At 34.6% G+C, this 14,815-nt stretch overlaps 2 protein-coding genes and 1 non-coding gene across 5 annotated transcripts; 1 reads left to right on the top strand and 2 right to left on the bottom strand.

The window, feature by feature from the left end:
* Positions 1-940: 940 nt before the first annotated feature.
* LOC11407870 (probable disease resistance protein At5g66900) lies at positions 941-6,065 on the bottom strand. Its single transcript, XM_003611771.4, has 5 exons — positions 5,302-6,065; positions 4,357-4,760; positions 3,543-3,919; positions 3,023-3,294; positions 941-2,245 (listed from the first exon to the last, which is right to left on the bottom strand). The coding sequence occupies exons 1-5, from the start codon at positions 5,921-5,923 to the stop codon at positions 1,410-1,412; spliced, it is 2,511 nt and encodes an 836-aa protein (XP_003611819.1). The 5' UTR covers positions 5,924-6,065; the 3' UTR covers positions 941-1,409.
* A 210-nt stretch (positions 6,066-6,275) lies between these two features.
* On the bottom strand, positions 6,276-6,347 carry TRNAW-CCA (transfer RNA tryptophan (anticodon CCA)). Its single transcript has one exon. It is a non-coding gene; the product is annotated as a tRNA-Trp (tRNA).
* A 2,111-nt stretch (positions 6,348-8,458) lies between these two features.
* Positions 8,459-14,091, top strand: LOC11424792 (pentatricopeptide repeat-containing protein At1g79540). Of its 3 annotated transcripts, XM_039834436.1 has the most exons (3): positions 8,459-11,144; positions 11,730-11,955; positions 13,630-14,091. In XM_039834436.1, exon 1 carries the CDS (start codon positions 8,780-8,782, stop codon positions 11,027-11,029), a length of 2,250 nt encoding a protein of 749 aa, XP_039690370.1. In that variant the 5' UTR covers positions 8,459-8,779; the 3' UTR covers positions 11,030-11,144; positions 11,730-11,955; positions 13,630-14,091. The 3 variants fall into 3 exon arrangements, with proteins under 3 accessions (XP_039690370.1, XP_003611821.1, XP_039690371.1); XM_003611773.4 differs by lacking the exon at positions 13,630-14,091 and having other exon boundaries at positions 11,730-12,121; XM_039834437.1 differs by lacking the exons at positions 11,730-11,955; positions 13,630-14,091 and adding an exon at positions 11,377-11,721.
* The last annotated feature ends 724 nt before the right edge of the window (positions 14,092-14,815 follow it).

Here is a 14,815-nt window from a genome sequence, read left to right on the forward strand (position 1 = left end):
ATTTAGCATAATGATATAATTTAATTTTTTGGAAAATTTCAAAGACAACATTAAAATTAATTTCTAGTAGGCTTATTTTTAACTAAAATATAATTTGTTTTGTTATAAAATTCTCAATTTCTTGGATAATAAATATGATCAATATATTTAATATTATTGAGGCACATTATTAGAAACAAAGGGCCCAAAAAAATATCACAAATTTATTCAATAATAAATTTTTGGCACATTATTAATAAAAAATACAAAATTTATAAGGAGGGTGTATAAAGAAACCTTTGTATATAATAGGGTATATATAGCAAATTGAGACAAATAGGCCATAAACATTAACAAGCTTCAACACAACCTTTCAATATGTTTGGGCCTTTCAGTAATATTTGCTATACACACCCCTAAAAAACCAAATATTTCTATATACACCCGTTTTTTGTGAAAAAATTAGGGCCCCTACAGCCGGCCCTGTTTACTGGCATGCTTTTTAAGTAATGCCGATATATCTTTCTTGTTCTTACTTATCTTTCATATGTTATCAACAACTTCACTCTATATAATTAATAGTTATTTATTCTCTAAAAAAAATCACAACTAAGCATTCAAGATATCCGCGCAACCGCAGGATTATATCTAGTTTTTCTATTCATTGCACACCTTTTCGTTTGGCTTTTCTAAAAAAAATATATTTTCTATTTAATATTTCTTTGTAACAAAAGTCAAACAATGGAATAGTTAGTTTATTTAGTTCTATGCTATTATTTCATCTCAGTCTATTTCACATTATTTTTCATCTTAGATATTCAATTCAAGCATTGTCGTAAAGTTTATTCAGCAATGTTTTTTTATAATAGATAGGAAACCAGTCCCATTTATCAACCTACAAATATTAAAACCAAAATGAAAGAGGATCAAATTTTCATAAAGGGATACTTTGACACCATAATCTGCAAACAAGTATTTTGGAATACGGTAACTCTGCTGTACATAGATCCTATTTTCTCTTCAAATGAATGGGAAAACATTGTGCTAGTTTATTACAGAATAATAGTCATGCTATAATAACACATGGAATAATCTTTGAGGACACATTGAGTATATTACATGTACAGTAACACAAACTCATGCTTTGTTCCCTACAGTTATATCGACAAGATTATGATAAATAGGAAAACATATGTGTTGCAACCTATGAAGCACGGATACGGATACGGACACCGAACATGACACGGACACTGACACACTGACACAACTAATAATTTAAGAAAATCACATAATTCAGTGTACTTATGTGTCAGTGTCGGACACGACACATGTCCTGGTACACGCCTAATCCGAAGAGTGTCCGTGCTTCATAGGTTGCAACATTGCTTACATGGACAAGATCGTGTCACTTATTCTTCATGAAACAACACTCAGGAACGAGTTCCATGAAGCCAATTTAAGTTAATCTCGACTTTAGGCATATCTATCTTTAGATTGGGAATGTTAGGATATTGTTCCCATAATGCAGCACCTTCTTCATCACATAGCACAGATATTTTATGCTTTAAATTTCCAAATTTTATGACAGAAGAAGGCAATTCAATCAAGTTTGAGCAACCCTTCATGTAGAGCTTCTCAAGTTTTTGCAAGCCCCCAATATCATTCGGTAATTTCCGAAGACTCACACAGTCTGAGATGTCAAGACAACTTAGCTTGCCAAGCCCTGCAACAGATTCTGACATCTCTTTTAAATCAGAACAGGAACAAAGCCTTAGCACTTCCAAATTCTCCAACTTCACAATATCTTGAGGCATTGCTGAAAGCTTGTGGCAGTTTGTGATACTGATCTTCTTCAATGTGGTAATGTTACAAAATCCATCAGGCAATTTAATCAAATCATTACAATAGTCAATGCTCAACTCCACAAGATTCGGCATAGCATCTGAAATTTGGATAGAACAGCTTTCAAAAGAATCCCTTGTATTGCACATATGAAGGGATAATTTTCGCAGATTCTTCATTCTGCATAAGCAAGGGACTGAAACTTTCTCCAACCTTATTCTTTTCAAGTTTGATAAAGAACCGAGTAGCTCAAACTTGGTTACTTCAGAACGATGGAAACCGTAATTTGTTACTATTAAAACTTTCAGTTTGCTCATTTTGTCTGTGAAATCCGGTAATGAGTACTGGTCAGACTGAAGATTTAAAACCAGAACCTCAGCTTCATCAGGTTGCATGTCACACCAATCCGAAGAAAATGTTTCATCTATAAAAACATCATATATGACAATAAGAATAGGAGAACAAGTATTTCACATTGCACCCTCTGTTACATAATAATTGTCGGTTAAAGATTTAGTCTGTTCCAAATTATTCGTCACTGCAGAAAATAAAATAAAAATTATCTGCTTTATAGATATATCCAACTATATTCGTACCTTTTAATGCTTTCTATTAAGTGATAATACCATTGATAGAGTGAACAAATAATCCAGTCAAAAGAACTTATATACTTCGTGAAATGTTTGGCAAAATCTTCAAGAGTGTGTTTGGATGAGTTAATTGGGAAATTTTAAAGAATTTAGAATTCTATGCAATTCAAATGATTCAATTAAATTATTTTCATTTCTCAATACTTCTGTTTGGATGGAGTGATAAAAATTCCACTGTCGTCATTTTTGAACAACTTATATAAATTTTTATTTTTGGGACCAAATTTGAAAATTCAAAATTTTTGAGGGGTCAATTTGAAAATTTTGGAAAATTTGAGGACCAAAATGCAAAAATTGAAAAATTTTAATATTTAAGAAATTTGAAATTCTTAGCTTTTACGTGTCATTTGAAATTCTCTAAATTTAACTTGAACAAAATACTTCATAAATTTCCATCGTTTTGATAATTATTCAAATTATCATCCAAACAATGAAATTCACCTCAGTATTTAAATTCCCTCATAACATTACCCATCCAAACACACTGTAAGACAATTATTTTGTAATTTTATCATTTATAACGTGCATATAATTTAGACCAAGAAACATACCAGTTGATATAGACAATATGCGGGCATCAACCTTTAGTTGTTTCTGTTTTACCAACATTCCGCGGATGAATGAGTACACACGACTAATGATTCCTTGCTGATTTGGTCCAATCCACCAATCAGGACGATTATCTCCTTTTAAGTCAATAATCAGTCTTTTTATCTGTACAGATGATTCCACTTTGCTTTGATGGATTGCTAGTTCTCGGAGGAGATCATGCAGCATGACATAATGGTTATTGTAGTACTTGTCTGTTTCTGTTGCAATTTTCCTGTACAACTACCATAATTTATTAACTGTTGGAAGAACCAAATCACCAACAAGATGAATAATTCGATCTATTTGATAGAATAGTTTTACTTCTTTGCTTTATAATGACAATCCGAAATACATGCATTCTTTACTTCTTGATTACAAATTGTTTAAAACACAAGTTATGAGAGAATGCATTTCAAATTACATCCTTCCTGAAGTGGTATGAGCACAAGCTTTATAAACTTAACATCAGATATTGCTTACCTTGTAGCTATGACATTAATCAAATTTCTGGTGACTAAATCATCGACAATGGCCATTGCATTAGTACCATCTTCATCTAGGTCATGCAGTTCTGCCCACATATCAATGAGGACAGTAATAGGAATCCTCTGGTCTTCAGGAAATAGTCCCATATCCATGAAGCACTCCTTCTCATTGATATCCTCCAACGTATCCAAACTCTGTTGAAGGTAACAGAGCAAGGCAGTGCTATTATCGTGAAAATAGCTATTAGACTCCAGAATGGATTGACTCTTTAAACGTTCCTTCATTTTTTCCCACTTCTCAAAAGGCTGCTTACAGAGTGATCCAGCAATAACCTGAAGCGCCAACGGTGAACCCTTACAAGCTTTCACTATCTGTGCATAAAAGCAAAATCAGTGAGTAACATCAGATGTTTGGGTAACTAACTTGTATGCACTTGTATACCAACGAGGGACTGTTTGGATTAACTTATTTGAACTTTTCTACTAGTACAACCACTACTGAGACTGTTTGAGTTTGTGAGAGCTTATGAAAACAGCTTATAGCAATTATATGAAAACAGCTTATAGCTTATACATAAACTCTTGTACGACAATCTCTTATGCTAGAAGCGCTTAATTAAGTTGTTTATCCAGACGTGGCTCTAGTCAGTTGACAACTTTTAAAACTAATAATGTTGTTTTTATTCATAAATAATTTGTGTATCCCATAGTAGAAGATTTAGCATAACAAAGAAACATAAATTTCTGTCATGTCAATCATGTCTCATTGGTGCAATCAAAATTTAGATGGATTGAAGAGAAAGAAGCACCTCATCAACAAGATTTTTATCAGGCATGTATGAGCTTCTGTGATTCAATTGAGCAAAGTGATGGAAAAGGGACACTGCAGGATCATGAAGAAGTGGATCCAACTGGCATACGGTGCCAAATCTTTTAAATGCAACCTTTGAAGTCACCAAAATCTTATAATCTGGCAATTTGAATTTGAACTTCTCAACAAGGCCTTCTGAGCCAGGCCAAACATCATCCAAGACTAATAATATTGGATATCTACCAACTTGCCTCAGCAGAATTCCCAATCGGTTAATTGCATCTTCGTCGTTTATAAAGTCAGGCACCGGAAGTTTGCAATATTCAAATAGTGTCTTTACAATGTTCTTCAAGTTGGGTGTTTCTGAGACGGTAACAAAGAAGATGTTTCCACCAAACTTGCCTTTTCAAAACAAAACAGCTTTCTAAATCAAGGAGAATGGATTGTATTGTATTGAAATGAAGTCAAATTGAATACAATGAAATGAAATAAAATTGGTTTTATCTCATACACCTAAATTGATAGGAGTAAAAAAATGATAAAACGAAACACATAAAGTATTAAAGTTACATTCTATGCTATCCAATCTCAATTGGAAGTCAGTTTAGATAATCCATCCATAACATAAGGTTAACCCCCTGTTTCAAATTAACTGCATGTCATACAAAACTACTAACTAAAGAAGCAAGTAGATTCACTAGACTAACGCCTTGTTTGGATAAAACATTTAATTAAGTGCTTATCATATAAGTCATTTCTATAATAAAAGATAAAACAAAGTTAAACTGATATCATATTAAGTACTATAAACTATCATAGAGAGCTCATGGAAATAAGCTGAAAACACATCATGAACATCTATTTCTATAAGTTCTCCCAAGCTGGTTGATAAGCTCAAATAAGTCAATCGACAATAATTTAGTGAAAAAAAGAGAAGCAATACCTTTGATTTGTGGTTCCCAGCAGAGCTTCTTAGCAAGAGTGCTTTTACCAGATCCACCCAAACCAGTCAAAACAAGTACAGAAGCACCCTTCTTCATCAATTCAAACTTCAACTTATTCAAAGGCTCATCCATTCCAATAAATTCAGGCTCTTCAGGAGCACCAAACAAACCCCTTATTTGTTTCCCATCAAACTGACCCGAATTCACCATTCTCTTCAAAATTTCATCCACCTTATCCCTCAGCTTCATCAAATCAGTTTTATTCTCAAGTTGAACATTAACAGACGAGTATCTCTCAAGCTTCTGACGTTGCTTCTGAAGCTTTGATTGGTATCTTGGAAAAGACAAAAAGTTCTTCCAAGTAAGCTTATTGCTTTTTGTTACAATCTGTTCCCATTCTCTTAAGAGAGTCTCTAGTCTCTCTATCTCTTCTTTAGGTCGATCCGACAAATCATTGACATCATTCATCTCTTTAATCAAAGGAGCCAAAGCATCCAAAGTTTCTATGCTTGCTTCAAGAGTGGAACCAAATTCTCGACCCTTTTGGATTGTATGAAGAGCGTATTTCAGCAATTCTCCCATTCCAGCTCCAACTGCACCTCCACTCAATAAATCCGCCATAACTACCAGTAATATCAAAACTATATATGTAACTCTTTTGTTGTTGTTATTAATGTAGTAGAATCAAATGTTTTGTAAAAAGAAAGAAAATGCATATGATCTTATGAACTCATCTTTCTCATTGTTATATAGAAAATAAATATAATTTGGTTGACTTGATGGTTTTTGGTCTTCTTCATGTATCTTAGTTTATTCATTTTTTTTAGCTTAGCCTACAAGTTTATTTCATAACACGCGTATAGTAGTATATGCTCGGCAGTGCAGTGGTACTTACTTGGTAATTACAGTTAGTTCTAACAGTCTAACGAATATTTCTTTAAAGAAATATTAGCAAGCAAAAAAATTCAAAATGTGAACCTGACGTGAATCGAACACGCAACCTTCTGATCTGGAGTCAGACGCGCTACCATTGCGCCACAGATCCACTTGTGATACCAATCTATACTCAGATCTACAAATAACATAATCCCCGTTCTCTCGAAAAAATTACTACCAACCAACTACGGCAACTAGAAATTTTACTTCAGCTTCCGATGATCAATGTAATTGTTCTTGACTTTGATTTCCTCGTATAAACAAATAACCTTTTTACCAAAGCGGGGCGCTGTCACCTGGCAGTAGTGGTGTTGCATCGACGTCAACGGAGATTATAAACAAATAACCTTTTTACCAAAGCGAGGCGCTGGCGCCTGGCAGTAGTGGTGTTGCGTCGACGTCAACAGAGGTTATCGAAATGAAGCTCTCTCCGTTGTTCAACTGAAGTTCTGTTTCAAATTTTATTCAATAAAAAAGAAATTTAATTAACTATCAACGTTTGTAATAAAAATATTATTTCAAAAAAATTTCACTTTTACTTTTTGACAAACTTTTTTATTTCTTTTTTCAATAAAACTTTCTAATTTATATTCCAAATACTAACATTGAAATATGTATTATCTTGATTGTCTTTCTGCATTTTAATTACGCTTAATTGTATATTTATTTTATGAAATTCAATCATAAATAATTTGGAATACAACACAATTAAATAAAATTAATTATTCATGCGAACTTATCCCAGTTAGTAGGAATAATGCATACAAATAGACTATGCATACCTTGACTTTGTGGTGACTGAAGCCAAGTGTCATAGTCTCCTTGGATCCAAGGGTCATGCATCACACTAAGTTGTTGTCCACTCCCGATTGTCCACCTACAGCCATATAAGAGTGACTGACACAAATTCCACATACTTCGCCAAACAAAACTTAGATTATATCTAAGTTTAGCATCCAAGAAAGAAAAACAACAGAATTACATGGACTTGAAAATTTTAGCAACCATTAGACAGAAAATTTCATCCCTGCTTAGCTACCATATCAAGGTTAAAAGCCTTGAAGTTCCGAAACCCCATTCCACCAAACTCCTTAGGGAATGCCACTCATTCCCAAGCCAATGAGCCACCCATTTGATCCCAAGATCATTACCGTGACCTCCCCACCAAAACACATTAGTCATCTATAATGGAATTAGACATGATGTAAATACTCATAATACAGGAAGGAATAACTTCGAGTACAAATTTGATCATAACTTCCTTACACACCTTCGATAACGCGCACCCCCTCCATGGATCAAAGGTAATCCTAAGTACTTGCATGTGCCAACAACAAGCCGGGACACCAATAATACGCGCCAAGTCCTCTTGCGTTGCCGCACTCATAATACACACATTTTTTTAAGGTACACGCTATTAAAATTCAGAGTATCGATCGCATCAACATATTAGAATGAGTCAACATGTTGAAATTATCACAGTTGCAGTAGAAAAAGTTACTTACCAGCGTTAAAAATTAAAATTACTGGTGTACACACACTTCACCAATCACCACCAAAACAAAGCCCTACCTCGAAAAACAACATCGTGTGACATTCGCCGACATAAACACACAATCATGGATTTGGATTCACTGCATCTGGGTTGTTTAATGGGCGGCTGCAAATCACACTTTATTAGAAATTACGGCAAAAAACAACTAAGCTATAATTCTCAGCTTCTTAAAATCACGGCAAATTTACATCAAATAGTATGTATACGTGATTTTGCTTCATCAAACGCCACTCAAAACATGCACTCCATCAATAACGAATTATTCAATAGAACTTGAGTTTAATTTTTGGGTGAAACAATTCTTGACAACCTTCTCTTAAAAACTGAACGATTAACACAAGAAAATGTAACTTTACTCAAATTTATTATTCAATTGTTTAATCCAAATAATTAAAAATTAAATTAACTTTAATTAAAAGCAATTTAGCCAAAATCAGTTTTGATCACCGTTTATGAAATAAAACATTGTGTTTGTTGTAGGACACCTCCATCCATGAACATTTTTTTGAAAAGACCTCCATCCATGAACATAAATAATAATATTATTTTGAATTCAGCAAAATTAATTAAAAAATACAAGTAGAATTGGGGTGAAACCGTAATTTTGTGAGTGTTAAAAACCCTTTCGCCGAGTCATCTTTATATATAGATCAAGCCCCGAATCTTTCCTTCATCTTCATAGAAACAAATAGAGAAGAAATAGAGACAATTCCCCAATTTCCATTTCGCTAACCGACGCAACTCTCGTTTCCATAGTTCAAACGTCGTCGTCGTCGTTTTCTTGATGCTTCTTCTTCTTCTTCTTCTTCTTCTTCTTCTTCTTCTTCTTTTAAACCCAGTTTTCTTTTTTCATTCTTAACAAGACTATACTCTCACTCTAGCTTTGTTCCCAATTATGTTGATGTTGATAACGCTATTTCTTCATTCAACAGTTTTTCCATCGAATTTGAATCTCCATTCTGATTAACACTACCTAGCCAGAAGCAATGTTGAAGAAAGCTTTCGAAACCCCTCGCTTCTTCGGGTTCCGCCGCAACCACAACAATTCTCTCACAACCTCTTCCGTTAGTTCCGACCAACGAGGTATTCGTTTCTGCATCTGGGTAGCTCTCAAATTTGAGAATCTTAGCTACGAACCTTATTGCTTGGTTAACCGTATCATTTTCCATAAAAATTGGTATTCCATTTACTGGGAAGCTCTTGAGCTTCTCAAGAAAAATGGTGTTTTAGTAACTTCAGATTCCGTTAGAGCTTTGGTTAGATCTTATTCTCATATGGGTTATACCGAAAAAGCTATAGAATCATTCAGTAGAATGCGTGAATTTGGTATTGAACCTGATGCTCATATGTATAACACAATTTTGAGAGATGTGTTGAATGAAAAGTTACTTGAGCTTGCTCTTGCATTGTATACTACCATGCTTAAATCCAATGTTGAGCCTAATTTTTATACTTATAATATGTTGATTGATGGCTTTTGTAAAAGGGGTGAAGTTAAGGGCGCACAGGAGATGCTCGATGAAATGAAGAGAGTTGGTATTGTTCCTTGTGTCCTATCGACGACTTCGATTCTTTATGGGTGTTGTCAGGCGAACAATGTGGATGAGGCGCATAAGTTGTTTAATGATATGAAAGAAACAAGCTACCCGCCAGATATGATTTCTTGTAACGTTGTTCTTAATGGGTTTTGCAAGATGGGGAGGCTAGAGGAAGCACTTTCTTTTGTATGGATGATAAAGAACGATGGTTTCTCCCTTAATCGAAATAGCTATGCTTCTCTTATTAATGCATTTTTTAAGGCAAGGAGATATAGGGAAGCACATGCGTGTTATACAAAGATGTTTAAGGAGGGGATTGTGCCTGATGTTGTTTTGTACGCTATTATGATACGTGGTTTGTCGAAGGAGGGCAGGGTTGGTGAAGCTGCTAAGATGTTAGAGGAGATGACTCAGATAGGTTTAACTCCTGATTCTTATTGCTACAATGCTGTAATTCAAGGTTTATGTGATGTAGATCTTTTGAATCGAGCACAGTCTCTTAGTCTTGAAATTTCCGAGCACAATGTTTGCACGCACACAATTCTCATATGTGAAATGTGTAAGCGAGGAATGGTTGCTGAGGCACAAGAATTATTTAATCAAATGGAGAAGCTTGGATGTGAACCTTCGGTTGTGACCTTCAATACGCTTATAAATGGACTGTGCAAAGCTAAAAATCTTGAGAAAGCAAAAAATTTATTTTGCAAGTTGGAGGTTGGGAGAAGACATTCGTTACACCTCAGTCTTTCTCAGGGTTCTGGTCAGGTTTCTGATAGTGCCAGGCTCCTGAAAAAGGCAAAGGAAATGTGTGAGGCGGGACAAATTTTGAGGGCTTACAAGTTAATCACTGATCTTGCTGGCGAGGTTAAGCCTGACATCATTACATACAACATTCTACTCAATGCCCTTTGCATGGATCGTGAAGTTAACGCTGCTTATAATTTTTTTGAGTTCCTGCAAAAGAAGGGTTATCCCTCACCCGATAATGTTACGTATGGGACAATTATCAAAGGGCTGTTCATGGTTGATAGAGAAGATGAGGCATTTAAGGTTTTTCAACGTATGCAGAAGACTGGCTCTGAACCTACCCTTTCAGTTTATAGAACACTTATGACTTGTTTGTGTAGAAAGAGCAAGGTCTCACGTGCATTCACTCTTTATTTGGAACATTTGAAGAGCCTTCCTAGTCGGGACAACGACTCAATCAGTACTCTAGAAAAATATTTATTCGGAGAAAAATTGGAACAAGTGATTCGAGGTTTACTTGAACTGGACTTCAAGGCCAGAGATTTTAAATTAGCTCCATATACAATTCTACTTATTGGGTTCTGTCAAGCAGGAAAAGTATCCGAAGCATTAATTATATTATCTGTTCTTGATGAGTTCAATATCAAAATCAACGCTACAAGTTGTGTACATTTGATCAGAGGCCTTTGTAAGGAACAGAGGCTACATGATGCAGTAAAAATATTTCTTTACAGTCTTGAGAAGGGTTTCATGTTGAAGCCAATGATTTGTAATCACCTCCTCACGTGTCTTCTTTATTCCCGAGATTATAAGGAGTGTGCTGTTGATCTTATTGATAGGATGGAATCTTTTGGATACCGTTTAAATTCAGAAGAATTTGCAACGACATTGACACTTTTACACCACTACCAAAAAGGAAGGAAAAGAAAAATAACCATCAGAAAAGATTAAATTACACTGATTGATTTAGATGAATGAGTTTCTTTATGTGGCTCTTCAGTGAATATCCCCAGTTACGAAAATGGTCGTGAATCAAGAGACCACTACACTTTTTGATGAACCAAAGGTGCCCTTTATCCCTTCTGTATATGTTTTTTCTTGAAGCAGTCCTTATGTGTATGTTAAATTTCAAATAATGTGTTTCCGGAGTTGTTATAGAATAGTACAAGGATCAATTGAGAGGTATATCCTTGCATGCTTCCTTTTAGAATTTTACTTTAAACCAAGAAATCGCATGTCTATAACTAATTTGGAATCTAAACACTTAAAATATTTCGGAATTTTCTTTATTGCCTTAGGATTTTGAAGAGTGATTATCGGAGTTTTTTGTACAAAGAAACTGGCACATCCAATATCACTTGGATTTTTGGTCTCTTTGACATGAGATACCCACAAAGTTCCTTTCTTTCTTAAGCCTGCATTCGGTTCTTCATTTGCATGCGTTCCTATGTGTGGAAATGTATGGACATGTCTCTTGGTGATTACGGAGAAATTACCGTTTGGGCTTTCTGCTCCAATGGAAAAGAAAAGATGCACTATTTTTTTTTTGTGGGATCATTTTCTATTAAATTCATTAATGTTTAAAATGTTCCTATGATGTTGGAACATTGTTGATGCCATTATTCTTTACAATTTCCCTAACTTCTTGCAGAGCTGATGTCGTCAAGCCAATTTTTTTGCTCTATTGTCCCTCATTACATCCTGTAGACCTTTGATTTGAGGTGTTTTAGGGGTGTTTCGGTTTGTTGTATGCTTCAGTATATTTCTTTGTATACACCTCAGAGACTCGAGCAAATATCGGCAAAGAAGATTTGAAGACTACTATTTCCCATGCACACATTAATTGTGGAGATATCTCATATATAATATACTTGTAGGTAAGAGTATCTTCCTTTAAGGTAGTCAGTCACTGTTTGATTCTGAACGCACAATTGCCCTTGCTAATAGTATATTTGACGGGATTTCTATTTGATGCCACACCCTTTTGTCATTGAAACATGCAAGGATCAAAACTTCGTAAAGTTTTAACATTATTGATGCTTATTTTGTTTTGCACCTAGAATTTAGGCCAGCCAAGTGATTTAGCTCACGTAATTCGAGATCTCATTCAACGCATAAGCAAAAATAATACACGTGTATACATAAAAAATAAAATAAAAAATACACATGTATACATTTTCTTTTTAGCTATATCTATCTTTAGCATGAATCACCAATGTTAGTTTGCTGAAATTGTAGTGATTGATCCATGAAATTGTCAAAATTCTATAGTAGTTGAAACTTAGAATCCTCAATCACAGTAGTCTGTCTATTTGAGACAATTTTGAATACAAAATTTGTTGATCTAAAAGAGCTAATAAGGTAATAGGAAAAGTGTCATATTTGAAGTTACATATTTGAGCTAAGGTAACATGGTTTCCATGATATCTATGGCCTTGATCTAGTAATGTTGGGGAAGCAAGTTTGGAAATTGTTAACCAACCCAAATCTATAGTTTCTAGAGTCTTCGAAGTAAAATATTTATCACATTGGAACTTCTTGGTGTGGTTATTGGCCACAATCCAAGTTATATTTGGTGTAGTATCTAGACTTTACGGATGGTTTTAGAAGAAGGACATCACTGGAAAATAGGTGATGATGGTTCGTCAATTAATATTTGGACCGATCATTGGCTTAGTGGTATGTACATCCCATGTGTACAAACACCTTATCTTTTTTCACTATATCACAAATAGTTGATAACTTGATAGATAAGAGTACAAGATCTTGGATTGGTGCATAAGCAAATATACTTTTGGAGGTTCTGATGTGAGTGCAATTTTGAAGATTACTTTGTTGAGATTGAATAAACCTGATGAGAGGATATGGATATTTGATGGTAGAGGAACTTATGCAGTTAAAAATGCTTACATAGTTTGTGCAGAACACTTGGTCAATATAAAGGAGCTTAAAATTCAAGGAGAAATTTTTTATGTGGAGATTTGGGAGGTAATTGTCTCCCAAACTGAGCAAACTTGCAGACTAGAGGGGTTGTAACATGCCCCACAGTCCGTGTCTGTTGTGAGTAAGCAACATAGAATTCTTGATACTTGTACCTTGAATGTACTGAGTAAGCAAAATGTGTCTCTTGAAAGTAATATGGGAAAATATATTTTGACTATTGAAACCTTCTAAACTATAGAGAATTTTGATAAAAACTCATAAGCTTCTCCCTAATAGTTTAATCATCATACACTCAATTGTCATTGTCCTCTTTAAGTGTGATAGATAGTTGATTGTTGAAAAAATCTAGTGTTCATGACTTCATGTCACCAAGAATAATTCATATGGATCTTTCTTGCTGAAGAAGGATATCAGTATACTCCTTCCAAATATTGTCACTTAATTCTATCATTTGACCATTGAGAAGAGTACACCCAATACCCCATGTAACCTAGCCATTATACACCTCTTTAAGACGAAAACTATTGCCAAAACAATCTCTCTTACTAATCTTCAAGTTAGTAGTTAATATTTCCGTACTTACCTAGGAACTAAAAAATTTGAAATAGGTTAGCGTTCATGCTGAATTACACATGACAATGGATGATGAAATAGGCCGCCAAAATTTAAGAATTTCCTTGACGGATGTATCGTGGATGTTTGCCCATTAGAGTTCGGTTGCAAGACAAAAGGTGCAGTTTCCAGTATCTTGTGTTACTCGTGATGATGATGTGGAGGATCTAGGTCATGTTTTGTTTCATTGCCCTTTTGTAGTTCAAAAGCAAGGCATTTACCTGGCTTATGGGATGACATCACTATTGCTCTCCAAAACACCGATTCCGGGGAGGAAGCCATTTTTATCTGGATTCATAATTTGCAGGTCGACATGTAACAGAGTTTGACTACGTTATTACAACATGTCAGAATCTTTTTTTCCTCACATTTTACAAACTCTAGGGTGGAGTTTAATAGGCGACAAGCAAATGTGGTTACTCGTGTCCTTGCAGGCAAGCTAGCCCCATAATTCATTCTGATGTTCTCGATTGTATTAAGACTATTAGTTATAAATGAAATGTTCTACGCATCTTTTCTTTAAAAAAAGAGAATATTCAATCTCTCTCACCCATCATCTTTCTTTATAAAATTGATCATACAAATAATTTTATATCATTACATTTCAATAAAATTTATTATGAAACAATTTAATTTATTTGATGGAACATGCGATAAATGAAGAGAGGATGCTTTGATAGTCTTAAATTCTCTATAAAGACCAAAATATTTTACTCCACAATAAGAGTACCTATTTAGCCTCGCTGGGTAAATCATCCACAATAACATCCTCTATTGTGGATGTTTTAAGAGATTCAGAATACAATCAAGAGGAGACTGGAAATCACTATGAAGAACATAAGAGATAGAAGTTTGTGCCAAAACATGAGCTCCATCATTAGTTTTTCGCCTGGTGAAAACAACTTGAAAGTTGTTGTACCTAGAAAAAAATAGATTTACAACCATGGGTCATATTCCAATAGATTGAATTTTACATGTTGAATATCATCAACTACTTCCCAATCTAACTCAAAAATAACATTACTCAAAACTGAAGCTAAAATTCATTGTAGAGCCAGATATAAACTCAAGATTCACATTTAACCTCCTAAAACTTCATGCAATACCAATCCCATCTGGCCATCATAAAGTTCACCCTGATCATCTTTCACACACATTTCAGTACTGGAACAAGATGTTGTT

Source organism: Medicago truncatula, chromosome 5 (assembly GCF_003473485.1).
Source record: "Medicago truncatula cultivar Jemalong A17 chromosome 5, MtrunA17r5.0-ANR, whole genome shotgun sequence".
In the NCBI taxonomy this organism is placed as follows: domain Eukaryota; kingdom Viridiplantae; phylum Streptophyta; class Magnoliopsida; order Fabales; family Fabaceae; genus Medicago; species Medicago truncatula.

Bases quoted from the DNA above. Each gene is read 5' to 3' on its own strand.
- LOC11424792 (XM_039834436.1), top strand. From the start codon at position 8,780: ATGTTGAAGAAAGCTTTCGAAACCCCTCGCTTCTTCGGGTTCCGCCGC.
- LOC11407870 (XM_003611771.4), bottom strand. From the start codon at position 5,923: ATGGCGGATTTATTGAGTGGAGGTGCAGTTGGAGCTGGAATGGGAGAA. The intron at 3,920-4,356 runs GTGCTTCTTTCT...TTTTATGCACAG, and splicing joins ATAAAAATCTTGTTGATGAG to ATAGTGAAAGCTTGTAAGGG. The intron at 3,295-3,542 runs GTAAGCAATATC...GTAGTTGTACAG, and splicing joins ATTAATGTCATAGCTACAAG to GAAAATTGCAACAGAAACAG.